The sequence below is a fragment of the Castor canadensis genome, chromosome 4, assembly GCF_047511655.1.
Source record: "Castor canadensis chromosome 4, mCasCan1.hap1v2, whole genome shotgun sequence".
NCBI lineage: Eukaryota > Metazoa > Chordata > Mammalia > Rodentia > Castoridae > Castor > Castor canadensis.
Genome location: NC_133389.1, coordinates 99,037,749 through 99,065,651, shown reverse-complemented (window position 1 = coordinate 99,065,651; position 27,903 = coordinate 99,037,749). Strand labels below are relative to the sequence as shown.

At 36.3% G+C, this 27,903-nt stretch overlaps 1 protein-coding gene across 3 annotated transcripts in view; it reads right to left on the bottom strand.

The window, feature by feature from the left end:
* Arhgap15 (Rho GTPase activating protein 15) overlaps positions 1-27,903 on the bottom strand; it is a 586,717-nt gene that overhangs the window by 232,148 nt on the left and 326,666 nt on the right. For all 3 annotated transcript variants that reach the window (XM_074070670.1, XM_074070671.1, XM_074070672.1), the window contains one exon: positions 23,212-23,334. In XM_074070670.1, the coding sequence (XP_073926771.1) occupies positions 23,212-23,334 (123 nt within the window). The remainder of the gene's footprint in view (positions 1-23,211; positions 23,335-27,903) is intronic.

Genomic DNA, 27,903 nt, shown 5'->3' with positions numbered 1-27,903 from the left:
GTTCCTCTACCCTGGAATCCAGGATAAGCACATATGGCCAAAACTGAAGCCAATGCTTACTGAATAGAACTCCAGTTGGACCTGCAATTTAAAGGGGAGCCACCCCTTCACACTTGTCCTAGGTTACCTGACCCACAGACATCTTGTTATGTGTACTGAAGTTTTGGATTTGTTTGTTATGAAGCAATAGCTTACTGATACAGTTAATAAATGGAGTTCAGGGCTTTGGTGAAATATGATCTAAGTTACAGTGTGAGAATGAAAACAGAGAAATAACATAACATGAAAACTATAACTGGAGAAAAAATGAAATAAAGAACAAATTTTAAATCTGCCAAGAACATGGAGCTAGATCCTTAGTTTTGATTCAGGTCTGAGGAAGAGTCTCAAAGGAAATTGTTTATACCTTAAATTTTAAACTCATTATCTCTTAAAAAATATTATGATTATTCTTATTCTTAATTTTCTCCAGATCATTTCAATTTTCCCCAATTCAACTCAGTGAATATTTAGTGAACACCTACCATATCCTGGGCATTGTATAGAATGCAAAGATTAATGTATTCATTCAGAAACTATTACATGCCAACTCTAAGCCAGGCTGCATCACAGCCTGGAAATGTCTATAGTGTAATGTATAATCTTCTGCGTAACTCTCACCAATAGTTATAATAAAAGGCAATTAGTGCTATTATATTAAATAATAGTGAAGATGTATTGTGTACTTACACTAAACCAAGTACTTTAAGCTCAAAATATTTTGAGCTTGGAGTACTTTATACAGACACTCCTTGACTTATGATGGGTTAAAATACTGTCCTGGAGGGTTCATGGTACAGGATCCCCTAGAAAGAAAACCATTCCTCTCCAACGCCAATGCCAATAGTGCCCTGGGAGAAAAGAGCCTAAATATGTGAAATTTCATTAGATAGAGGAGAGACATTTTCTTCCTGTAGTTACCAGACAAAACAAGTTTTTTTCTTATTTATACCCTCCTTTAAAGTTTGCTCATCCAAGAAGGTGTGGCTCTGAAATATAAGAATGGAACTTACCCTTTTTGTCCCCTAAGTGAACCTGATGTTGTTATTCAATCAAAGCTGGGTCAGTGTAATGCTCCCACCAAGAAATTTAGAGTTCAGATACCTACAGACTTGAGGTCATTCTCTTTAGGGATTTGACCTGCAAGGCTGCCTACATTTAGACATTGGGGACTGGGATAGCCATGTGAGGAAATGATTATGTGCAATGAATGTGTAGACACAGGAATCTATTTGCAGAAAGAAGGTAATGGAGCAAATAAGCCTTAGCTCCTGACTTTGCAATGGCCAACTCCAGGCACTCTATATCCTTGCATGGCACCTGGCTTACTACATCATGAAATACCATGAAGTTCCTCCTACTCTATTAAATTGAACTCTTTTATATTGTTTTTTGTTTATTACAGCCATAAGCTTGACTAGAACATGGACATAGCATTGTCCATATGGTTTCAAGAGAGATTACATTTACAATAAAAGGTCCAGGATTGACAAAATAGCTCATCAGTATTCACTATTCCACATAACACTGGCTAGGAAGAGTATGGTAGACATGGGTTAGTTTGCATTTCTTGAATCTATTTTCCTGCCTTGTAAGAAAATCAGGATTTTCCCTTGGGGATGATTGTTTCTCATTTCGCTGCTACTTGTTTTAATTGGTAATGACCCCACCACTTTCAGGTCCAGGGATGAGCATGAACCTCATCTCCTTGGCCACAGAAATTGGTTCAGGTAAGAACATGTGGCCTAAGTGGCTCTTATCAAGTGAATCCGAAGTCTTTTTCTAGTGGTTTTGGGGATGAGACACCTTCTTAAACTATGAGGATATGAATCTGAGTTTCTAGGACCCATGTTGCTACCTCTGAAAAGATATACTGGAGAATACAGCCAGCAGGGTGGAAAACAGAGCTGAGTGATGAGAGAAAGATATAGTGGTGATTTGTGTTCCTAGATTCCAGTCATGCCTAAAGCTATCCTTGTCCCTTGGACTTTTCAATTAAGTAATGGGATGAATTTCATTTTTACTTTTGTGGTTTGTACAAGTTCCTATCCACTGCAATGGAAAGAATAATCACTACAACATTAGTCTTTAACATAAATGACTAACTACATAACTTAGAGGAAATGACGATGCACATGAAATGAATTTGCAAATTAAAAAAGTGCTATCCAAAGAAAGTAAGTCATAGAGATTTAGCTAAAATATCATTAACTTAAGTGTGATTGCAGAATTGCCACCCATCTGTAAATCTGACAGTCCACAGTTTCACAAACCAAGCAGGAACATTATACTATAGGAATGTTTTTGAACCACAATGAACCTCTATCTTAAAATAATATAGACAAGAGGGAGGCAGAGAGAAGGTATTCTATTTAATCAGGCAAGCGTTAATGCACTAGCTTTGCCCTTAAACTCTCATCCTGTTGCCTGGCACAACATTAAGACTTATTTCTACTTTCCTCTTCCTTATGGTATTCCAAAAAAGGGAACATTCCCAGAACCCTGTGCTCCTAACTCCCCACCTACATTCCCATCTGTAGGCTCACTGGTAATCTTTTCTTCCTCTCTTAACAACTTTTTTTTTTATTTAGAAAATACCTCTTGCTGGAGGTGCCAATATTTTTGGAATCTCTGCAAACGCCTATGGCCTTGGCAAATATGATCATTATAGCTTCGTCCTACCATTTCAGCACTTATACTAGGGGTGGCAGGCAACACATTGGTTGGAGAAAATCCATTTTCTGCAATTTTTCTTTGAAAGCATCTTTTGGTGAGAAAAATAAATAGGCCTTCCACATGACTGCACTTATAAATCATGTTGTTTACATAATGAATTCAAGTTTAACTAGAGATTGGTGGTTTTTAATCTTTAAACTCTCAAACTTTTGACCGATTTAGTTAGTTCATCAGCATAACCAGGTTAAGTCTCCCAGATTACAAATTAGCTTCATTCTCCCTGATCGCTGCTATATATTTTTGACAAATTATGGAAAGAACATCTAGTAATGGGATCTTTGTCAGTTAGATTCCAAATGAATCAAAACTATGAGGAGAACTACTCAATAGAAGCAGTTAAATGTTCAAATAATGTGACGGTGTTATCATCATTTACTCAGAAGACAGTCTCCACATGCTTTTCAAAATGATGTTATTCTGCTTTCAGGAGAGAGGGCCATTGCAGATACTCTAGGAAATTTTAAAAAGGAAGAACAAAGCACCGAGGGCGACACATATATGAGGAATATAGAGGGAGGCAGAAAACAATAACAGCAAAGCAGACTGCTCAGCTACAGAAACAAACCAGACTATTACCTTGGTAATGAGGTATATTGGTAAAGGTTTCTGGCTGCAAGCAATAGAAAAATGCACAGCACTAAGGCTATATTAAGCAAGGAGAAATTTTATTTGAATGATCTTGAGGAGGTTGAAAGGAACTCAATGAGTTTACTAGAGACTGGGGACCAGTCTTGGAGATTTTTAGAGATCAAGATGATCAGGAGATCCATGAAATAGGAAGAAGGAGAAACATGTGTTCTGTAACTCAGACAGCTGGGCAGAGTGCTAATTTCATTACCACCACCAACACCCACCCTATTGCAGTGACTTCTAACCATCAATTGCTCAAGATTTGAAGTTCTAGTAAAGGATGTTCCACTGATTGAGATTATTTTGTGCAAAATGGGGAGAGAGAGGAAAAATACAGCCTTTCCTGATTTCATAGTTGGCAGCATTCACTTGGAAGTTTTCTCCCAACAATATGATACACACATGGGTAGATCATTTGCCAATGATTTGCTACAAGGGAGAGGTAGGCAGTGGATACTAGAAGGTAAAACTTATATTCTCAACATAAGTAATTTCAGTAGTTTAGCTGAATTTATCCTTTACTTTAAACTATAATTAACATTTTCTTTCCTTTTGAGAGTAGTTGTTTCCAGATCAAAACTTTCAGATTGCTGATCAAAGAATGCTTCTCTTCCTGTCACCTTTTCTTCACCACTGTCTCTTTTTCTCCTTTGAAGTAGCTACAATGTAAACACTTATGAACTCTCTCAAAACTGTCTAGAGAAGGGAGTGCACTTCACTAAATACTATAAGCTTACTGGATAGCCTATATCTGAATTCAGATATATACTCATATCCCAATGCTGAAATGCTGCCATGTTTAATGTTCTATAAATGCTTCTGAAGGTACTGCATTAACTTATGATAATTTGGGCCTTTGATTTTAAAACACTAGTTATCACTTTTTGATACATAAATATAAAAATCTGAGCTGATTCTGTGCTGAACCTCCAATGTACAATGTAAGTAAACCTTTCTCATTACTTTGTTTACTTGTGATTTTTTTCTCATAAAAGGCAAGTGCAGGGGACAGTTTAATTATTTTAACTTTTAAGTACTTTGGAATCTAAATAAATAGAAGTTACCAAATACATGCACGTCTGTGTAAAGTTTTCTCTCAAGTGTTTATTCATATTTTTGCATCTCATCAAAACAAGCAATTAAAAAATTTATGGCACGTAGTAATGACATCTATCATGGAAAAACTGGCCTGGTGATTTGTCTGAAGTTTATGGAGAAGGTCTTCTTAGCCCTTTCTTAATTTTGTGGTAAAAGTAATAGTAGAGTTTATAAGGAAAGGAACATAGTATAACTGGATAAAGGAAGGGAGAAATGGGAAAAAGAAATATTTCCTACTCCTCATGCAAGACATTGGAGTAAAGACTCCTTGTTAGCCCTTTCTATACTTTGCTCTCTCTTCTCTTTTCAGGCTTCTAATTGGATACACCTTTTACACTTCCACCTGTGCTTTGGTCCCTTCTTTTCAGCTCCTGAACTCTCATGAAATATATCTCAACTTGATTTTGTTCTGATTAGTGAAACAGGCATTTTGGTGAGTATACCAGCCAGAAGGAAATTTGCATCTTAAATGAAGAATATATCAACCTAAATGGGATAATGAGTATGAAAATTTTCTGTTTGTCTATTCCAGCAGCAACTTTGTCTTATAGTTTTCCTTATTCTTACCCAAAGTACCACATTTTTCCCTCTGTGCTTCTCTCTCTCTCTTTTTCTTTCTCTCCCTCTCTCTCTCTCTCTCTCTCACACACACACACACACAAATCACATGTGCACATGCAACACACGATCACAGCAGTATAGAAAATGGTTTGACCAAGTGAAACTTTCATGCATTTTTGTGTCCATTCATTCAATTTATCAATGTTTACTGGGAAGGGAGTAGTGAAAAGAGCAGTCGTTCTTCACACAGCTTATATATGTAAATAGGAAAAGCAAACACAGAAACAAATTAATACATAATGCAATGTCAGGTGGTAAGTGCTATGAAAGAATAAAGCAAGGGGGAGAGCTAGTGATGTTTCCACGGAAGACATCTTTGAGGTAAAGGCATTTGAGCCGAGACCAAACATAGTAAAGGACTGAGTTGTGTAAATGCTACCTTAGTAAGTGCACAAAGCTACCTTAGTAAGCTGGGGTGAGGGGATAAGGGGCCTTTACAGGAGGCAAAAGAAGGGTCTAGTGGCTTGAGTGGCTGAGTGGAGAGACTGAATGGGGATGAAAAGTCAGCCTGGGGTCCAAAGCAGGTAGGACTTTAAAGGTTACAGGAGGACACTAAATATAATTCTAAATGTGACTTTATTCTAAGAAATTGGAGATTATTAAGCAGGAGAGTGTCATGGTGTGATTTATATCTTTAAATGATGCTGTGTGGAGACTAAATTTAAGGGGGTCAAACAGAGAAGCAGGGAGGCCAGTGGTGGGGGGGTGTGACTGTTGAAATACTCTACAGAGAGATGAGGGTACTGGATAAGGATGGTAATAACGGGAGTGACTAAAAATGTTTAATTTAAAATGTATTTTTAGGCAGGATTTGCTGATGGAAGTGAAAGAGACAGAGTTAGAGTGGAGGGTGACTCCAGCTGGCACATGGCTGTGGTATTTCCTGAAATAGAGAACACGTGGGAGCTGGAGAATCAAGGGTTGCTCTGGATAAATTTAAGATGTCTACCAAGCACCCAAAGAGATGTCAAATAGACATTTTAATATGCAAGTCTGGAGTGTGAGGCTGACGTTTTAAGTTGGGAGAGCATCAATCTATAGATGGAATTTGAAGCCACAGGACTGGAATATTTCAGCCCTGGAGTATTTGAGTATCATCTAATAGTCTGAGAATGAGAATATAAAGAGAAAAGAAGCCCAAGCACTAGGTTTGGGGAGGGGAGCAGGACCCCAAAGAAGTGCCCACTGATCTGAGTTTCAACATGAAGGAATAAGAAACCACAAATAAATTCTTATTCTAAGACCACCAAAAGGTTTCATGTCTGGCTATATTTTCTTCCACACTTTTTCCTAGGTAGTAGCTTCCCAGGAAGTACAGAGTTGAATAAGATGGTCTCTGGCCTACCAAATGCAGTATACTTCATTGTATAGCAAGAAGATACTAAAATATGAAATTACAGCATTGAGATAAAGAGAAGGAAGGGCTAATTGGAAAGAGAAAGAGATTACAGCTTTATGGCACTGGCAATTTGAGCTGAAAGAGTAAAAATGATTAGATGTTTACTAAGTAGAGGAAGTGAGAAAGGAATATTCAAAGCAGAGAAAACCATAAAGAAGGACAAGATAAAGGAGGCTTCCTCCTGTTGTATTTATATTTATGCAGTTATCCTATTGTATGCCTCTGGTCACTTAAGGAATACCTAAATAAATGAATCATACATTAAAGTGATTAAGAAAAACAATTTATAAAAGAAAGTGATTTCTGTCTAAAGGTTGTGACGTGACCATTGACTATGAAGGAAATATATTTTAGTTCAGTTGCTTTTGTGCATTTTGGATGATTAACATAGACAAATTTTGTTTAGTGAAGACTGTTTATTTGTGTTGTGAGCTGACAATCCTTTCTTCTTTTCGTTTGCATGTCTTTACCTCATCAGAATTATAGAGAGGGCCAGCAAAGGAAGGGGGTTTGTTTATAAAATTCAATTACATCAGATTTTGCTAACTTTTTCCATATTTGTGTACTCTTTATATCTTTTAGATAGAAAACTGTCCATGAAATCCACTCAGTCCAATAATTTAGTGTAATTAGTTTGAAGTTACTTACATAACTAAGGAAGAACTACTTTATTGAGGGGTTAGAATTATTGAGAAATCAGTAATTTTATTTTTATTTGAATGACAAGTTTGAGAAGGAAATCTGATACATAAATTTTTTCAGGAAATTGAACTAATTCTAAATGATTTTAATTTATCTCTTAAGCTTAACTAATAAGGACTAAAGATGAAAATGCTATTCAGTGATTGTTCAGAGTTACAAGATTATTTTTGGGTGGAGAAAGTGTAGAAATTTTAACTCACTACAGATTGAGGCACAATCTAGGAAAGAAGACTGTATTTTTCCTAATATCTGCATAGATTTGTTAGCGTCCCAGGTGGTAAGACTTCAATTTATTTGCATGAATGCATAGTTCAATAAGAAAAGACTCAAATTTAGATGGAGTAAAACTGCTTGATGGTTTCTAATATTACTTGTAATACAGTAATGTAGCAGGTTGGAATGTCTATAATGGAGTCTCTTTCATTTGAGTCTTGAGGGTGTTCTCTGGGCCACTAAGGCTGAATGCTAGGTACACGCTGAAGTACCTACGAGGAAAGCACTTTAGGTTAAAAGCACTTTCTCCCTCTGCCTCGGGTTAAAAGCTATTTCAGGATTCTGTTAAAGGCGTTCTTTAGTCCTAGGCTTCAGCTTAAAAGTGGCTTTGATGAAAAGTGCTTTGAGGCAGGTAAAGGATTTTATAATAAACCATATTAAGAGCCGGGGAATCGTGGTTCTGTGGAGCATTGGATAGCTCCATGGAGGTATGGTGTAAGCTCTGTTCTGGTAAGCACCAGTTCCTGGTGGGTTGTTCTGAGCAATGTGGTGCACTAGTTATTTTGTACAAAGAAATTGAAAAATATTTTCAGGAATGTAATTGGAGAGAAGGAATTATGAAGCCAAATTTGTAGATCATGGTGCATGCAATGTTCTGAAAATACTGTGTACTTTTTGGAGTTCCAGTCAAATACAGGGTGTGTGTTTTTCATTTTTCATCTTCTACTGCAAAAGTGACAGTACAGTCATGTTTCTAAAGCACCTTATCCCGTCCAGAAGTTGGTTGTGAGATTGAATAACCAGGTATCATACAGATGCTGCATATTTTTGGGGTTCATTGAATTTTTTTAGGCATATTCCTTTTGCAGCTAGCAGGACCTCTTATGGGGAGGGGAGCACAAAGGAAGAATGGAGCATCTTAGTTGGATGTGCCTACTAAATTGGCAAAACGATGTTCACTACCCCAGGTGTCTCCTTGTGGAGGGCAAATGGAGTTCTGAGAGAAGGAGAATGGTACATGGACTCCAGCTCTGTCACAAGGACTAGAGTTGATTTTGTTGAGGAACAAGCCTCAGACACAACAGAATGAAACAATTTTCTCACCTTATGAGATTCAAAGCCTAAGAGTTATTGCTTCAGGCTGTTGAAAATAAGTTACACATTCATGTGGGGTGGGGAACAGGGACGTCTTCCCATTTTCTCTGAAGATAGAGTGGTTCTATGAGCATAGTGGGAACCGGAAAGATTGGAATGCCTCTTGACAAATGAAGGTATTGCAGGCTTAGAAGCTGTGGGTGCTTTTAGATAGGGAAGCAGCTGACTTTCAGAAGGTACTGGCTATACAGCTTTCATGAGGTGCCTTTTTTGGGCCACATATAAAAGAAGAAATAAAGGAGAAGAACATGAGGGAGAAGATGATACTTCATATCGTATGTAGCGCACACACCAGCCATTTCCAGAAAGAGCCAGGAAGACTGTAGAGACACAAAGGCTGAGTTGTGATTAGACAGGAAGGAGCCATGTCTTGTGACATTTGTGTCTGAAGGTCACTATTACTTCATTCTTACACACAGCTGCGGAGGCTTTTGCCATTAGGATTATATAACAATTGAGTAAAATTAGGTAACAAAACCCTAATGTTGACCAATTCCATAATACAGGATTTTCCTTCACTCTCCTAGTAGAGTCAAGTTTGCTGGCTATGCACATGATTTTCTTGATGCAGAATATGTCCTTCTAAGCAGTGCTGAGGTATCTAATTTGGAAGAAAGAAATCACGACTTATGCATACTTATGCATCTTTGTGGTCCCAGAATTCAACTTTTGTTTGGACATGGTAGATCCTTAATAAATGTTTAACGAACAAATAAAAATTATAACAGACATTCAATGAATAACAAAATCACCTATAAAAAGTTTTCTCTAGGGTACAGTGGCACAAGCTAGCTACTTGGGAGGCAGAGATCAGGAGGGTTGTGGTTAGAAGCCATCCTGGACAAGACAGTCTCTGGGACCCCATCTCAACGAATGGCTGGGTGTAGTGGTATTGTGTCTGCCATCACAGTAATGTGAGGAAGCACAGATTGGAAGACCATAGCTCAGGCCAGCTGGGGAATAAAGTGAGAGCCTTTCTCATAAATAATAATCAACACAGAAAGGACTGGCAGAGTGGCTCAAGCAGTGGCACTTGCCTAGCAAGCATGAGGCCCTAAGTTCAACCCTAAGTACCACCAAAAAAATAAGCTTTCCTACCAATTCCTTAGCCTCAGACCATACAAAACATCTGCCTTAGGGCATTATCATCAAATACTCTACATTTGATCCAAACCTTGGTTTCTCAGGCTCTTGTATAATTGTGTACCTCAAATGCCCACTTCTTTCTCCACAGTCCAAATGCTTTAACTCAAGACTCAGTCTAAATACCATAGGATAAAGGAAACATTAATCTTTCCCACACTTTTCTACTTGTAATTCCTCTAAATTTGTGACCTGAATGCTCCTTAAAGCGTTTGACATTTGATATATTGCACTATAATTTTTGTACATTTATCTTCCTTACTCACTTCTTGGGGACGTTGCTTTATGTAACTTTGTATCCTGTTATAATACAGTGGTTTAAAGAATATATGTCAGTAGGCAATATAAGTAATCATCAAAAACAAAGGATAAATAAACACAAATATTTCTCCTCATCATTGTGTAATAAGCATAATGCTGGGCATATAGAATGTTCAAGATGTTGATCTAGTATGATATTACAAAACTCACACCACAATTGATCTCTTTTGCAATTTTCAGAATATGTGCTCTGTAATCAGGAGGAAGAATGGTATGCAATGGTAAGAGTAGGATTTGGAATAGAATATAACAATTAACAGTCACTATTTGTTATACTAATTGTTGTTTGTATAATGTCAACAATCCTAAGAAGTATTATCTGGAAAATGTGAAGACAGATAATTTCATCACCTTGCCCAAAGTTACAAAACATGTAAGTAGCAGAGCCAAAATTAGGCTTAAAATCTACTTTAAAATTCGGTGAATATGATGGTTTCATAATACATACACTGCTTTTCTAAATAAAAAGAACACATATCTTCTAATAGCATAGGAAGAATCTTGTGCTCCTGTCTTTTCACCATTACCTTACCAGCTCCATCTCATGTTCCTAAGTATGATAAGGAAAATAAAATATCATATATTTAATTATTTCAAGTGTGTTTAATATGCTTAAACATCATGCAAAGCTAAGATAGTTTTGTGCTCAGGTATCCCTTTCTCTCAAGAATGATTTGCATATTTTCTTATTAGATGTTCTTTGAGTCTGAGTCTTAAGCCTGGTTACAATGGGGACAACAGGCTCAGACCCTTCCCTAGCAGAGGCTGCCTGGACTCCTCCTAGCCTCTAGAAAGTATACCCAATTAAACAGTACAAACTCCTCCTTGCAAAGCTGAATTGCAGGTGGAACACCAGGAAGAATCCACAGGCATAGGAGGCTCTGTCTAGGATTTTGGTGAGTTTCATACTGTCACTACTGATTTTAAGAACAGATTGATATCTTTGACTTATAACAGGAATGTAACTTCCACTGAGACTTTACCACCAAATTATCTACTATCATCCCCAGATTTCCTCAGATACCATATCTTATGTCCCCAAACTCTCCCAATGAGTTATTTTGTTGACTTGGGTAAAGTAAGTCTACAGTTTTGATTTTCCCCACTATCTACATCCTGCCTCATCTCTCCTTTCTGGGGTTAAAGGATAATTGCTTCTGGAGTGTCCTGTGGACAAGTGGTCTATGGACAAGTCAGGTCACATTTGGAATGCTTTTCCCATATCACTGTGGCATCTGGAGTAGAATATGTCCTTGTGTGTGTGTGCATGCATGTGTGATTGTCTCTCCTCATATGTTTAACAGTTTGTTTCCCTCCAATATTATTTTTCTTCAAGATTATTAACTCAGTCTACAAATGTATGATCTTTCTGATCATATATTTGACCAGAAAGCAGCATGCATGCAAGTGTGCACATGTTTACAGGAAACATATCAGAGAGTTTGAGAAATCTGACATCACTGGGATTTCTGTTTGATGATGTGAGGGCCTAGCCTTGTTTGTCTTTCTAAAATGTTTCTGACTTCTTCAACTGATAATTATGTGAACAGATTCATAACCAAAACAGGCTCTCACTTCTTTTGACATGTTAATTGTTTCTAAAAAACATTAAAAGAGGTCCTGTCAAATTCTTTACATGATATTGAATAGTCTTCTATGCTAATTAATTGTTTTAAGATAGAAAAATTGTAACAGGCCCAAGGTCTCAGTGCATTTGAAATGTGGAGTCAACAAAAGAGGCAAATGAGTACAGTATTTTGTTATTTATAGAATTTATGAGATGGTGCAAATTTTGAGAGAATCTAGGGGAGTAGAGGGTTTTCTGACATTTAGGTTATTTGGAATCTCAAGATATTAAGATTAGCCTCAAGATATTATATTCAGACCGTATTCTTCCTTATTTCTCAGCCTTTAGTTTTGTGATAGATTCCTTCATTGTGAGGTTAACTGAGGCCAGGTCTCTTCCAGTGTCATCTTTTCTTTTCCTCCCATGAATTTGAATTGTAAGTTCAAAGGGTCATGCTATGAGTGATGTATTCAAGATAATGGTCCTCACACGTGTTTAACTTGGATGATATTGCCTTTAAAATTTTCTCCTGTCTAATATGCGTAGATAAGAAAATCATTGAAGAATTGGAGCTCAACAACTGTTGAAAGAGAATGAAATTTCTCTTTTTTGCTCTGTTTCTAAGGGAATTGCATACTATGGAAATGTCAACTCTTGTGGCAGTTTCTCAGATGGCTATCTGCACAAGCTATCACAACAAAAGCATGACTCAGTGGTTGTGTGCATCTCAGGCAGGCATCTAGTTAGGCAATTTTAAGATTTGGTCCAGGTACACAGGTTAAAATTTTGGGCAAAATTCAAGCAGCAAATGCATAATGAATTTTCTTATAAACATTAATCAGAATAATCACCGTATGTTTTAAAATTATAGCATCCTTCATAATTTGAGTTTTTAAAAAGTAGCTGAACATACATACCACTTTCCAATGATGTTATTGTTAAGAATACCTAAAATCTCTTATTCCACTAATTATAATTAACACTGAGTCAATAATTGTTGCATATTTGGGAATATGCTATAGGGAATATTGATTCAGTTTTCTTCTTTTTAAAATGAGCATCTGAAGTGGATATATAATATTTAGCTTTACAATTTCCTCAACAAATCCCAGTTTAATTACATTGTTATAGCTTAATGCTATCACTTAGCTCTATAAAGTGCTTCTAACATTTTCAATGTAATAACACAGGTAAAATACTAAAGACATTTGAAAATAGAGCTGAGTGAGGTCATAGCATTGCATAGCAAGGACCCTGAACTCTTGGAAAAATTTAAGTTGAAGAAGGCATGTATTATCAACAGATATTTCTTTTTTATAAACTTTAAATTTTTCTGAAACCCTTTCTTTACTGGGCCTTTTCCCTAAGCTCATATTAAATTGTGAAAGTACATTTTCATAAAACCTGTTTTGTATAAAGTATAGCTGATTTGAGGATGGGGAGAAAAGTTTTCTTACTTCTCTTTTGTGTTCTTTATTCTTGTGAGAGAAGAAAGTATTCAGAACATCTTTTTAAATAATGAAAATAATAATAACAGTTCCCAGGGGAATAAGGAAGCAAAGAAGAGGCTTTGTTTGACTTATCTGTGATAAGGCACTTTGGAGCTTCGGATTTTATGAGTTGAGGAAAGAGATGTACACGACACTCCAACCCTTCTATTATGACAGTTTATGCTTCCTACACAGCTTATTTAACTCAAATGCCTGGGAAATAGACACAATTACCACCTTATGGAATGCCACTTAACTTTAAATGTTCCCTACAGATTAGAAACCCACTTCATCAGAATTTATCTCAGGTTCTCGGGAATTATTTCTTCTTTAAGTTCCTGAATATTTCCATGCAATTTAAGATTTTTAACCAAGATTGCTTAGAAATAACTATAATAGAAAAAGAAAGAAACAAATTCCCACACTACTGGGGTCTGCTCCTAAGAGTTCCTCTGAAAGAGCCGTGTCCTATGCCCACGTACACTTTAATCATTCACTCTTTCAGCTGTTATCAATTTAAAACCAATGAAACTCCCACACTGAGTCCATTTGAGCAGTCAATTTTAATATCTCGAGGCATCTGTAGTTATTTTGAATTGGCTGCAAAAGCAGAACTAACAAGTTAAGCTCTAACCATAAGTCGACATCAGGCTGGTAAACCATAGATCAAACACAGACAGTTAGTCAATACTCCAGTATGAAAAACCAACTAGAATTTTTAAGAAGGGCAATATATTCATAATATGTTTGGCAGTCTGGTTTGCATTTCTTCCTTGATGGCTGTGCCTTTAGCTTTCTAGTCAACAGGGTGGTTCTCAAGCTGGCAAAGAAACATGTTTGAGGGAAGCTGGTCACTTTTGCAATTTGTGGGTAACATTTTTTAATGAGAATGAAAGAGATGGGGAATGCGCCTTTTGTGAATAAGAATCTAGAATGTGTCTTAAATGGTTGCTTTTTATAAGAAAACTCTTTCAACCATATGTTCTGGATCTTCGAACACAGTCCCTACTTCAAATATTATGTCACAGTCAGGCCATGTGTCTCAATTTTATGTTTGGAAAATATGGTTGCTAGAAATACCTCATTCCCTCCCAGGAATGACTCTGTGACAGAGTTGCTGCCTCCCATGGAGAGAAGAAGACCATGAAGAAGGAGTATTCAAACAAGATCAAGGCAGTCATCACTTCAATCAAATCATTTCCAAATTTTGGGGGATGGAGCCCTGGGGGATGGAGAGTGAAGGGTGTTTATGACATATAGCTGCCTATTCCCAGAACTCTTTTATGTACTTTTATTTTATCTTCAAAAAGAAAGAGCATATTAAAGGGAAATATCTAAGGAGGAGCAATGCTACATAAAGTTTATGTTTTTAGATCTGTTGCCCCTGAAAATGCTTTGATAAAACACACTTAGAGCAACAAAGTCAATTTCAAAGAAAATCTGAGAGATACACCTCTCCACATTGCAATTTGACTTTGACTACCATGGAGAACCGATTGTGATTATCCAAATTTTGATACAACCTCTTACTTGCAATACACAGACAAAAGTAGAAAACACAGGAAAAGCTCTTTTTCAACATGGATCTGCTTTCTAATGATTAAGTTTTTTTTTCATTTTTAGATGGGGGTTTCTCTATGTTGCCGAGGCTTACCTTGAGCTTTTTGGCTCAAACAATCCTCCTGCTTTAGCCACCAAGTAGCAGGGACCTCAGGCTTGCATCACCACCACACTTGGATTGAGGAATGATTAATTTTTTAATGTAACTAATCAGGTAGGGTAGTAAGTTAAAAGGGAAAAATTTTATATTGAACGAAATTTGGCACCCCAAATAAATTGATAAAAGATCTTTATTTTTAATCTAGGAAGCTTATAGAAGAGTGTTGATTTAGGATAGATGTGAATTTTGGGGGAGAGATTTGCAGGCTAAACTGTTAGCAATGCTAAAAGACACAAAAGAGCACTCTCTTAATCTTAGGACATGTCAAAATGAAATGTTGACATTAATATTTCCTTGCTTGTAGCAATCTAACACATCTGCTGAATGGGGTCCCTGCTGAGAGATAGGCTGTAAAAACTCCAATATGTATTATCTTCAGAGACACACACATAGTATGGACTCTTAAATGCTACTCACACCATGAGTGAGGAAAGAGTCAAACCTTTCTTCTTGAATGCCATGGAAAATTCAACTTGTCTTACTGCATATGAAGCAGTTATTCACATATTTGTTCAGATTATCGGTCTCTAGATCAGGATGAGATTCCTTTTAGTCTCTCTGAATTATCAGACTCACCACAAACTGAAATCACCAACTAGCACTTTGTGTGAAGACTTGAATTATAAGAATGCAAAGGAGAAATTCAATATCCAGCACTGGCTTTGGATAGCGTTCACAGGGCCTACAGAGGCCTTGAAGAGCTAACAAGAACGAAACTGAAGAATCTTCCACAGCCTGCGAAGCTGGCTTTAGGAGTCATGAGGGAACAGTGCAGGAGGAGAGCACCTGCTGGAGAGCAGCAGGGTATCAATAATAAATGGTAACCTTTAAAGAGGGGACTCTTTAGAATGCCGACAGGGCCCTGAATCTTTATCTTCTCTTCAGGTGGTTTCATAGAGGAATGACTTAGTATGTGGTGAGAGGCTTGAAATGGTTATGGACCACTTCTCTAGAGGGCAGCTGGAAATACCACATTGGCCTAACCTGTGGTCACCTGCAACTAGTGGAGGACATACTTTGGTGAGCATTATCCACTTTGGCTTGTCTAATGTTGGGAGTTAAATATCTCAGGTATTTTTCCCACACAGGCCTTGAACCAAAATCTTCCTGCCTATGCCTCTTACTTGGGCTGGAGTCACAGGAATACCACCACATCCAGCTTGTTTGTTGAGAAGGGGTTTTACTAACTTTTGTGCAGACCGACCCTGAACCTCAATCCTTCTATCTCTGCCTCCCAATTAGCTGAGATTGCAGGTGTGAATCATCATGCCCAGCTTATTTCTTCTTATTTTATAGCAACCTGACCGTTCTCAAACTCCAATACTAAAATGCAATATATCTAATTGGTACTAGAATTTAAGTAGCTCAGAAGAGTAGGCCAAAACTCTGGGCAATAGTTTAAGGACATAAAATGAGTACTTACTGCTAGGGGAAGAACCAGTATGGGGTTTAGGGACAAAGACTAAAAACCAAGTATCAGTTCTTTTCTAATGTTTTCATTCTGTGGTAGATAAACAGATATAGAACACATAGATCTGGAATGCTGACTATATATTTAGGTCGCCATCTCAAATACTATTTCATTCTAAATAATATCTACATTTAAAAGGTCTCTTCCCATAAGAAAATAAGTTCATGAACCACAGGGAAACCAATTTGTTAAACTAGCTCCTTCTTTTTTCTCCTTACCTAAAATATTCCCTTTTTTGGACCTCATTTTCTTTCAACGCTCCAAAGTTAATCTGCTTTTAATATCTCATAAGACCTGGATCATTTCCTTCCTGCGTAACAGGCTTTTAAAAAGACATAAGCTTAACCTGCTACCCAGGTGCACTTTCCCCCAACATTTCTCCATCTCTCATGGTGACCTGTATTTTATTATTGAACAAAAGCTAGCTATGTGGTACTCTATTACCAACATATTTGCTCCCAAGAGCCTTTAAATAACAGAAACTGCCTGGAAACTATTAATGCAAAAGGACTAGGAAGCTTGTAGGCCAAGATAAAGAAGCTTAAGGGTGGCTATTAATTTTGGCTAATATTAAATCATGACATAGCTCACACATAAGGATCACAGTTCAATTATGAACCATAAAGAAGTTTAAAGAAAAGAAGATTTACAAGATATTTTAAGCACATTAGTGCATATTGTGGAAGTTGTGAGAGTATTTCAGGCCCAAGCCATGCTAGACCCATGCCCTAAAATATAAATCCAAATACAATTATTCTTGGACTTACAGTGATAAAATGGCAAAGTTGGGGCATGTCTCTACTCAAAGCTACATTGCAGTGTGGCTCATAGATATTTTTCTGAAATTAATGGTGTGACAATAAGGTTACTCCATCATACATCAGTTCTAAGAAATTATTTTAAAAATACTTTTCTGCTAACTCAATGATTTCACTATTCATAAACATGACTGTTCAGAAAAAGCTTAGGGCTGATAACTTGTATCTGCAATTTGAATGGCAAATATTTCTTTACTTCTCAATATAATTGACATATTTTACAAAAGTACTATAATTTTTCAAAGACATTATTTTCTTCTTTGACAGAAACCTTAAACCATTAGTTGTGTCTGTTGTGGGTAATTACTTAAATGTCCCAGCAGTTAGATGACACTGTAAAGTGAATGTAGTTAGAAAAGAAAAATGAACACATACCAATTTATGCATAAAGAGTGCTACAATAAAAATTACCCAAAAGATAAATACAAGCCAACCCCAAATTTTTAGTGCATTTTTCTTGAAGCAATTGCAGTACTGCTGCCTTTACTAAACACTTGCCTGGATTGGTTTCTCAAATTTTAAACCCGTATTTGGGAAAATGTTTCCCAGAGCCATCTTGATTATAATTCTGTCCATGAAACTAAGTAAAGAAGAGGAAAATAAAGGAAAGAAGGAAGGAAGGAGGAAAGGAAGAAAGGAAAAGGGAGGAAGAAGATAAGGAAGTTGGAAAGAAAGAAGGAAAGATGACAGAAGGCAGGGAAGGATGCATATTGAAAGGTGTTGAAAATGGGGGTTGGAAGTTAAAGGGGTAAGAGAGAATAATGGAAGGGGTTGAATGGACCAAAGCAAAGTACACCCACAGCAGGGATACATTGAGAAATCTCTTTACCATCAACTTAAAAATGAATAATGAAAGACAGAACCGTAAAAGTGGTACAGTGTGTGTGTGCACGTGGGGGATTCTAATGGGAGGGGAGGGTGAATGAAAGAGATTAAAGTAATGGTATATCGTAGATGGGCTCTGTAGACCTGTATGAACCAGAACTAAGAAACCTCCTGCAATTGCTTTAAGTGGGGCAGGGAGGGTGTTGAGGGTTAGAGACAATGGGGCAATGTAACTACTGTATAACATAAGTCTAATCAGAGTCGTCACTATGAATTGTCCCCTGTATAATAACTATATCCTAGTAAAACAATTATAAAAAAAAGAAATGAAGGAATGGTTAAGATAAACTGGGCATTGTGATAAGCTCTTTCCATATATCAGTTAAGTTAAACTTTATGACACAATTTTCTTAGAGGAGAAAGCTATTGACTCAACATTAAGCTACACAGCTAGTAAATAGAAGAATCCAGTGTTAAGCCTGCCTTGGTCAAATTCAAATGCTTCTATTTTTTCAAATATATTTAATTTTTTTTCCTCAAGTTTTCTTAATTGCAAAATGGGGTTGAAACTTTTTCTTTCATCATAGATATTAATTTAATGTATTATTGTATCCTTTAGCAATACGTGATATTTGAGGGAGTGTGGGAGCTCTTGACAGATAACTCTAAAGCAAAATCATCTCATTGACAAGCTCTACCCATGAATTCAGAGCTCTAATCAGTCTATGTGGCACCTCGTTCCTTAATGAGAAGGATAATCATAGCCACCAGACATTTGTGCAAAGTAATTAATTTGATGGAAATAGAGTAAGACAAATAAATGAAAGAAAAGGATACTAAATGAAACTGATGATTTAAAGAGCAAAAGAGAATATTTTAAAATTTAAAAAAACCAAAACTTTAAAACAACAAATTCTAATTTATAAACTCAGATAAGTCAAAACACACACACACACACACACACACACACACACACACACACACACACATTTCCACTTACTCCAGGATGAGTATTTATTGAGTACTATGGGAATAGTGAAGAAAGTTTTTGCTCTCCTGCTGTAAAGAGAATGAGATGCAAAAAATGAAAAATAGTATAAGAAAGAAGTTTAGAAATTTGAATGTATGATTGTTAAAGTTAAAATAAATTAATATAAAAATTGAAGGATAAAATTGAGAATTCTTTCAGAATATGAGAACAATTAAGATTGAATGAAACAATTCATTTAGATTGTCTAATATTCTCATAATCAAGATTTCAAAGACTATTATTATCAAAATAAAAAAATTCCCTAGTTCAAAAGATTTATCATTCTTGAAATTAGCTGCTAGCAAGAATAAATTTTAAAATGTTGCCAAATATGTGTATTATCTTGATTATAAAATCTCAAAATATAAGACAAAATATTCAATGATCTCAAGAAGAAAAAATTGAAAGTAACTCTTCTATATAAGAAAGGAACAATTCCAAGACTGGAACATGCAACTCTGTGTTCTAGAGACAATGGGATTTTATACTCAACTCAACTATTGGTCAAGGATGTGGGCATACTGAAGGTATTTTTAGATAGTCGAGTTCTCATGTTTGTCTAAATGAGTTAATGGATCCTGTTGCATAGAAATAAAAGGGATTAGAGCCAGAAAGAAAAGCCATGGGGCTCATAGGACAGCAAAGACAACCAAGAAGAGCAATGAAAGGACACGACAAGTAATGAGACTAGATAACAGTCCAAACTAAAATAAGACCAACTGACTTTAAAAAAAGACAATGGGGGCCAGACAAAAAAGTGAGTGAGTTTTCATCTCAACCAAAAAGCTGGTGGTAGGTGGTGCATCCTTATGGTCCCAGCTATGTGGGAGGCATAGGAGGATCATAGTCCAAGGCTGGCCTCAGGTAAAAAGCACAAGACCCTATTCAAAAACCAATGAAAACAAAACAAAAAAAAAAAGATAGGGATGTGGTTTAAGTGGTAGAAGATCTGTCCAGTAAGCTTGATGCCCTTAGTTCAAACCCTAGTGCTATCAAAAATAAATAAATTAATTAAAAAGATACTCCTGGAGAAAAAGCATCAGTGGCAGACTGGAATACACAGACCAAGTCAAAATTATAGAAGGAAATGAATCATATGAATTTCACAATGTAGAAGCACAGCAGGAAAAACAGAGGTAGGGGAAGCAGGAAGACCAGCCGTTTTGACCATATATACTGGTCTTCTCCTGGGGAGGAGAAGGGCCAGGTAAATGAGCCATGGTGTAGCTGTGTCAAATGCATGCCTAATGCAGCAGAAACATAAGGTATTGTATAAAATTGACAAACCAAGACAGCCCAACATTAAAAATAAAAAAGATGTTGGAAGAAACAAATCAGCCTGCTCTCCTACAAAAAAATGGTACAGATATGGAGCCTTTTGAAGAACTGTAAATATAAACCATTGAAGGTGGCAGCCCATAGGGATCAAAACTGGAATGAGACTCATACATCTTTGAGGTGTTCTACTGAATCTTTAAATAGGTTGTTCACCTTGTAATACAATATATGAAAAATAAAATTATATGGCATTAATTTCAGTTGCTACTAATGCCATCCAGACTGGTGTTGTCCATATTAAGATGAATAAAACTATTTTTCTGAATGTAGAATCTTCCCTATTATTTTAATACTGAGAAATACCAGTCTCTCAAAAAACTCAATAATTGTATTTTAAAAAAAAGGGGGGCTGGCGGAGTGGCTCAAGTAGTAGAGCACCTGCCTAGCAAGTGTGAAGCCCTGAGTTCAAACCCTAGTACTTTCAAAAACTAAATAAGTTAAAAAAAAAACCAACAAATGTTTTTCTGATTATTTCCTATTCTTGGATGTCAATGCCTTTATTTGAATGATTACATAAGATACTCTGGCTGAATTAAAGAGCTATTACTTCAGTTCCAAACATAAGTAGAGGTTATGTACAAATGCACCTACTACCCTAAAATGCACCCTTTTCCTATAATTTGCATATTAAAATGAGTCAGGTTTCATTTCCAATGAGCTACTTGATGTAATAAACTCCCACATTTGAAAGGGCTCCTCATCCCCTTGGCAAATAAGAATGCACTTGAGGAGCTTTTCAGAGGCTACCACTACAATGGTATGTGATTGCTACACCCACCTGAGCTATCAAGACTTCTTTTTGTTGAGCAATCATTCAGAATTATCTGCTGTCTCCTCCTTTTTCAACATCACAATGTACCCTTCTCATTAGTCATATTAAAGAAATTAGAAAATGCAGCCCTATCAAGTGACTGTTTCCAGAACCAGATTCTAGTCAATGCAATCACATCTTGGACACGTCTCTATGACTCCAAAAAATAGGTTTTGAAGAAAGAGCTTCTGACTTAATTTAGACTGCCTGATATCAGGCAATTGTCTTTTCACATAATGTGCTCTATGGAGATGAAGCTGGTGGGTATTTTAAATTTCTTAAAGCACAGCCCTTCCCACCCCTACAGTGGGGCTCAATAATGGCTGGCTGAGCTCAGAGCTTAGTCCCCTCAATCACTGGTAATAGTATGCAAAAGAATATACTTTGAAAAGTGGTTGTGATCCTGCAGAGGCCCTCCCAGCTCTCAGGAAGCACAATTGTAAGACACAAATTACAAAGCACAGCCTTCCTAACCTTGGCAATGGGGGCCTTTTATCCAGATCTGGAAGATCAGACAGTTTAAGGAATATGATACAGATTCTGCTGCCAAATGCACTGCAGACAATTTTTTAAGACCATCCTCCCTTTTTCTAAATAATTCTTTCCTTTGAAATAATTAAATGATTTTGTTTGGAGAAATTAACCATATAACCATTTATCATTAATTTTGTGATTTTTCTTAACATTAAAAATACTGATTTTATCGCTTTTTCAAAATCTTTTCCTTAAATACAATAAGAAATTAGATAAAAGTACTAAATTTACTGGCCAGATAGTTTAAAATATTGGTTTAATGCCTTTTACTCAGTTGAAAAAAAATCTCAGTGAAAGCCTTGAGAAAAATTCATAGTTCAAATTGAAACAAGCCCAAGAAGTGACTACATTTGCATAACTTGATTTGTATTTGGAAAAGAATTCCACTGAAGACAACAATGGAAGCTTATCAAATCAGAATTTCACATAGATTTTCCATAGTCCTACTAATGAATACTGACTCATTGGTCAGCTATGGTGAGAATTGAGTGGAGCTCTGACATAGGAAATGCATGCACCAAGTCTGATCAATGGTTCCCTTGCACTGTTATGGAAACTGCATTAGGTATCCAGTTGCTTTGCCAAAAGCAAAAGTCAATTCTAAAACACTGCTAAGGTTACTCATTCTATAGCATGTTGATAGTAGACAGATCCTGCCATTGAATTAAAATGTCTTTCATTTTGCCACAGTCATGAAAGATATAAACTTTCTGTAAAAATACCATTGTTTGGGCTGCTAATCTGGCTTTAAATCACTTAAGATTTCAGGTAACTTGCAACTGAATCCTTTCTAGCAAAATGATAGCCTGTAAAATGAATTCCTAAGGTAGAATCAAAGTTACTAGTATATTATTTTATGAAGTTGGCTCTGTAAAGGTAAAATGCCCTCTTAATGTTGTGTAGTGCTATTCCCACTTAACAGATGGAAAGCTGAGGCTCAGCTCATAACTTGTTCAATGCCAATGTGAGTATTTTAGTGGCTAGGATGGCTTATAGTAGTTTCTTCTTTTCCTTAGACGTATCTGTAAGCCTATCTCCTTATTTCATCTTAGATTGAGTTTCAGCCCTTCAGCTGTCAGGTTTTCATGACATCAGTTTGTCTCAGACTTTCTTCCTAGCATCATTGCAGACTATGCCTTGGTTGATCAGAAATCATTATCCAAATTAGGACACTTCTGAAAGTGAAAGGATCTACTGCTAAGTATGCTGGGAAAGCAGGTATAAACTGGGAAATATCTGTGTTGAGACATGGGAACATGTGCTCATACTAACATGTTACCCATGAGGATATAGTCTCATCTCCTGGTGCAGAGTTTAGATTCTCTGAGACCCAAACTAAGTATTTTTTATCTGTGATTTGATGATGCCACCTTTATTTTCACAAGGGTCATTTTCTGGACAACTATTTTATTTTTTCTGTTTCAGGCCAGGAAAATTAAATAAGCAATCTAAGAAGAATAAAATATCCCAATATCCCTTTAGAACTGATTGGCTGTGGACAGAGGGACTTTCACCTATCAGTTAAAGTACAAGTATAGAATGTTCTGTACCTTGAATAAGTCCTTTTTCTTGCAGAGTTTTCAGGGATGGCCTTCGGGTAATGAACTTCTTTAATCTGCTTTTAACTCGGTTTTTGTCGCTTGTATCGGAAGCACTGTGATGCAGTCTGAATACTGGAGATTAAAAACAAAGGAGGCTTTTTTTTATGATTATTACTTTATGCAAATATAAATAGAAAACAGTAGTTATAGAATGGCTACCTGAATTAATAGCTCAGGCCCTTCTGTCTAATAGGGCATAGAAGTAAAATTTGCCCATATAAAAGCATTAGTCCTAAAATAATGCCAATGTGCAATGGATTCACAATTCATTTTCACTTTCATTCCTTCATATTTAACATATTAACATTTACCTACATAATTTCTTCAACTCCATATCTAAACATTGCGTATCTAAAATCATGGTCAGAGTAAAGAAAAATTCATCTGAATTGGGAGAGGGAGTGAACATTAGTATTGTTAATTCCAATTAATGCTGATTGTGTACTATTTCTAGGTAATGGAGGCAGTTTTGAAGGTTCTGCTTGTCCAAGTAATTCTGTCAGTCTTTGTTTTTAATGTTAACTGAAGGTGATTTCTTTTTCTGAAGCAGATATTTCTTATTTTCTTGATTGATGAAGAATGGCTACAAGTTCTAGGTGAAATTTGGAAACACAAGTTTGCCTCAAACTTTGCCATGTCTTCATCAGTTCCCTGTCCCCAGTTACCTATTCTTGGCTTTATTTTCAAAGTCAAGTGTGTGCCAAATTCATTCTTGTACCAAAAGTCGCCTTCTTCTATTCATCAGGTTCCATATTTTTTCTGGACAGTGCTGCTACATGATATAAAATAAATAGCATTTGACCATCTATTACAGACACAGCAGTGAGGGGTTTAGCTGTTGTCAATAACATGCATATGGCTTATTTAATTTCAATGCAGCATGGTAACGAACATAATAGAAGTACAAGAGACTAAGGGATTCTAGAGAAGGGATTAGGTCTAGGTCATTTTGGAGAAAAGGTATATCTCCTTAGAACTCAAGCAAGCAAAAGTTGCTTTTATAAGACCATGAACATGTAGGCATTAACTGCTTCAAAACTGTATGATTGGAAGACTTATTCTAAGCATCTTAATATATGAATCCTATAAGATATCTTATCAACTTTGAGATGAACACCAAGAGTATGAGATCTGCTTTACCTGATGCTGAAGTCAAACTCCCCAGGTCTGGGTTCTAGTGTTGGAGGCTAAAGGAACACTTTAACACTCTTCAAAAAACATGCTTTGGGAAATTTAGGTTTTAAGTACATCTTTGGAATCATATGGAATAACCAAAGCTTTTATAATTACCAAATGTCATATTTCTTATTTCTGGTTTCACTCCCAAATCTTCCCATTACCTGTTACAGAATGCTAAGAAATGTGGGGACAACCGAGGTATTTTTCTGCCATTTTGGAACTAGTAAATATGATGTGATTAGAAAATACTTTACAAATTAAAACACACATACACACATACGTACACAGCATAAATGTAGGTTGTGAAAATAATTATGTAATGAGTTATATCTTTTTGGAACCCTCTAGGTGTTCTGGTGATAGTATTCTTAATTGGAGAGTTATATATGTATATTATACTGTTTTCAATTCCACCATCTGGCTCCACATGTGAGAAATGTCTGTAAGGTACATTGGCTTTTTAAAGGAAATGGGACTATGTTTCTAAATGCTGTTTCTTGTTTCCTTCTTATAACACATTCTGAGAAACATTGCACAGTTTTTAACATAGCCAAAAGAATCTTCAAAGTTGCCTGTAATAATGACTTCCTGGAGATAGACTAGAGCATCAACTTCCATTTCCTGAAGCCATAAATAATTGTCCTCAGATGACAAGTCAAATTACAAGGCCTTTGCCATCATTCATTCCACTCATTTTGTTCTAAGAAGAGCTATGCAGAAGTTAAAAGTTAATAGATGACTATAATATATGGCATACTTTTTATTAACCAAATAACTTGAAAGCACTATAAATACAAAATAAAAATGTTAGAAACGCATGGTTATAAAGAAAGGTCTATCACTAAGTCCCTGAAAACAGCAGTAAAAGTCTTTGAATATTGTGGTTTACAAATCTGATTTTAACAGCCAAACTTATAAAACAGTTTACGCTTTTCTGTTGTCAAGGGAGAAAAACTTGCCAAATTGTTCATTTTAAGTAAATACAACATAACCAATTAAGGAAAGCAAAATTTAAACACATGCCTATGATAATCAGGACATAGTTTGCTTCTGATTTCACTACCGAGTTTAACAGAACAGTGTTCCTTCCATTTTCCCACAGCACCCAAGTGACCCCACACATACTTTTAGAAACTTGTAATCACACAGTGCAAATAAAAGGACACTTTACTGGAAAATACACAGTGTGGTACAATAATCCATCATTTATGAAAAATAGAATTCAGCCTTTTCTTTTTCCTCAGAGATTCAACTACTTTTTGAGGGTGAAACTTCCTGCCTTTTAACGATTTATGTTAAGCCAATTGAGCTTTTTTTTCCCATTCCCATTTAAACTTCTTATTTGAAAATGAAATAGCTGAAAGAGATATGGGTTTAAATTCTAAAGCATTTAATCTGATTTACATAGGAGACCAGAGGAATCTCTCTTAATTCTACATATTTTTACCCTGACAAACAGTTAACCTGATTGTACTTGCTTTCTAGAAATTACTTATGTTTTCCTCTCTCTTTTTTTCATTGATGGGTGATCTTTTCTTTCAAGCCCAAATGAATAGAATATTTTTCAAAGCCTAAGAATCTCAAATAACAATCTTCAATTTAAGTCTCAAGACACAGAGGCCACAGGCATTAACTTTAAGCACCATTCTTAACCAGTTGAGAGATTTAACTGGTGCTAAGACTGTGCTCTCACCAGAGAGGAGTTAGGATCCAGGGCTTTCTCAAATGTTAGGATAGTGAGCTTTCTAAGATGATCTTCAATAAATAGCATTACATATGAGAATAGGCATAAGCCCAGAGGAAGTTTTATACCTGACAGAGCCATTTGGGTGTTAAACCCCCTCTGGAGGTAGGAATGCTTGTTGTAATGAATGCCCTTTGTATATTTATTTCCCACAGTAGTAATGGAGGGAGAAGCTACATAGTTTGGAAGATGATCATCTATTACCATCCTATTAAGGGTATGAGAACCACAAAAGAAAACCCCAAATCTTCCAGAATCTAACAGTTTGGATAATATGATCCAGGATTGTGCATCTGCCAGAACTTTTCTTGCCGGGGACCTTATTTTGAAATACCCCCTTTTCCTGCCAAACTGCTGTTCTCGCGGTATTCCCATGTTACAATTACATGTCGTTAATATTATTTTTTTAAATTTGGAAATTCTGAGAGCGCTCACATTTCAGAAATGTTGCTAAAGGAGAGCAGCATCATTATACTTCAGAAATGCCTGTCCGAGTAGCTTTCTAGGCTACTCGTTCTCAATTTAGTGGTGAAGTTTCCCATAGGGATCAACACCAGGTGAAGATGGATGGTTCTGTTAGCAGCTAAGAACACCCTCACCACCTTGCCACTTCCAGACAATTTCAGGAGAACATCAGGGCAAAGCTGGCAACTCTCACTAGTGCAATCATTTTACCACACTGTGGTGTCCAGAATGGAAGATCCAGAAAGAAATGACAAAATAAGGTTATGTCGGGCTTTTTATCCCAAGAGATTCCAAAACGTCTCAAACTATCACAAGGATTACAAAACAAAGTACAGAGTTGTCCCACTCATATTTTCCAACCCAACTTTCTTGCATTTGGAATTTCCCTGTCTTACCACTGTCTAAATTACTTAATTAGGAGCACCTTACCCAAAATTGAAAAGAAGAATAAAGTTTATTAAATTTGTTTTCAGTCTTTTGCCTGATTCTTTCTAGGGCATACATGCTTAGGCTAACTGATGGAGCCATAATAAATCCTGCTCTGCCCTCTCCAGCATACAGTTTTAAAGCATATGGAAGTTTACGCATAACTCCTTGTGTCAGAGCAGGGAAAAAGGGTAGCTTTGGGCTTAATGTACTGTTGATCATTTAATATCTCTCCTTTTTAACATGCTCAACTTGCAGCCTGGGAAACTAAGTTATTGAAATTTTAAGTGACTTACTTGAAACACAAATCATGATTAAATCTGGAAATAATTGAAAGAGCAAATGCATGGTGTTTTAGCAGTGTACTTTATTTTAACCACTTAATTCCTGCTTAGACATTGTAGAAATACAAAACAGATGATTTCATTTATAACAGAGGGCTATGCACACATTACATATTCAATGATTCATACTTATGTTATCTACCAATTTATGGTGAAGTGAGAATTCATATACTGAAAATGTTTACTTTTAGACTAAGTTATCTAGTTAGATAGTCAAATACAACCAGAGTTTTACATCTTCAGTGTTAATAAAGAGTTGGCAAACTGCTGTCGTTTGGCCACATGGAAATTCCATGGTTACTTTTCCCAGTAATATTTGTATCCATTCTTCTACCTCTAATGCATTCACCTGTCTATGGTGCAAATTCTTCACTGTCTTTTCATGTATAGTCTCAGTATTTTTATTTTCCTGCTAATACACCTTTCATTGTCTATGCTGATAATACAGAGTGAGACAGCCCTGACTTACACTTGTTCAAACTC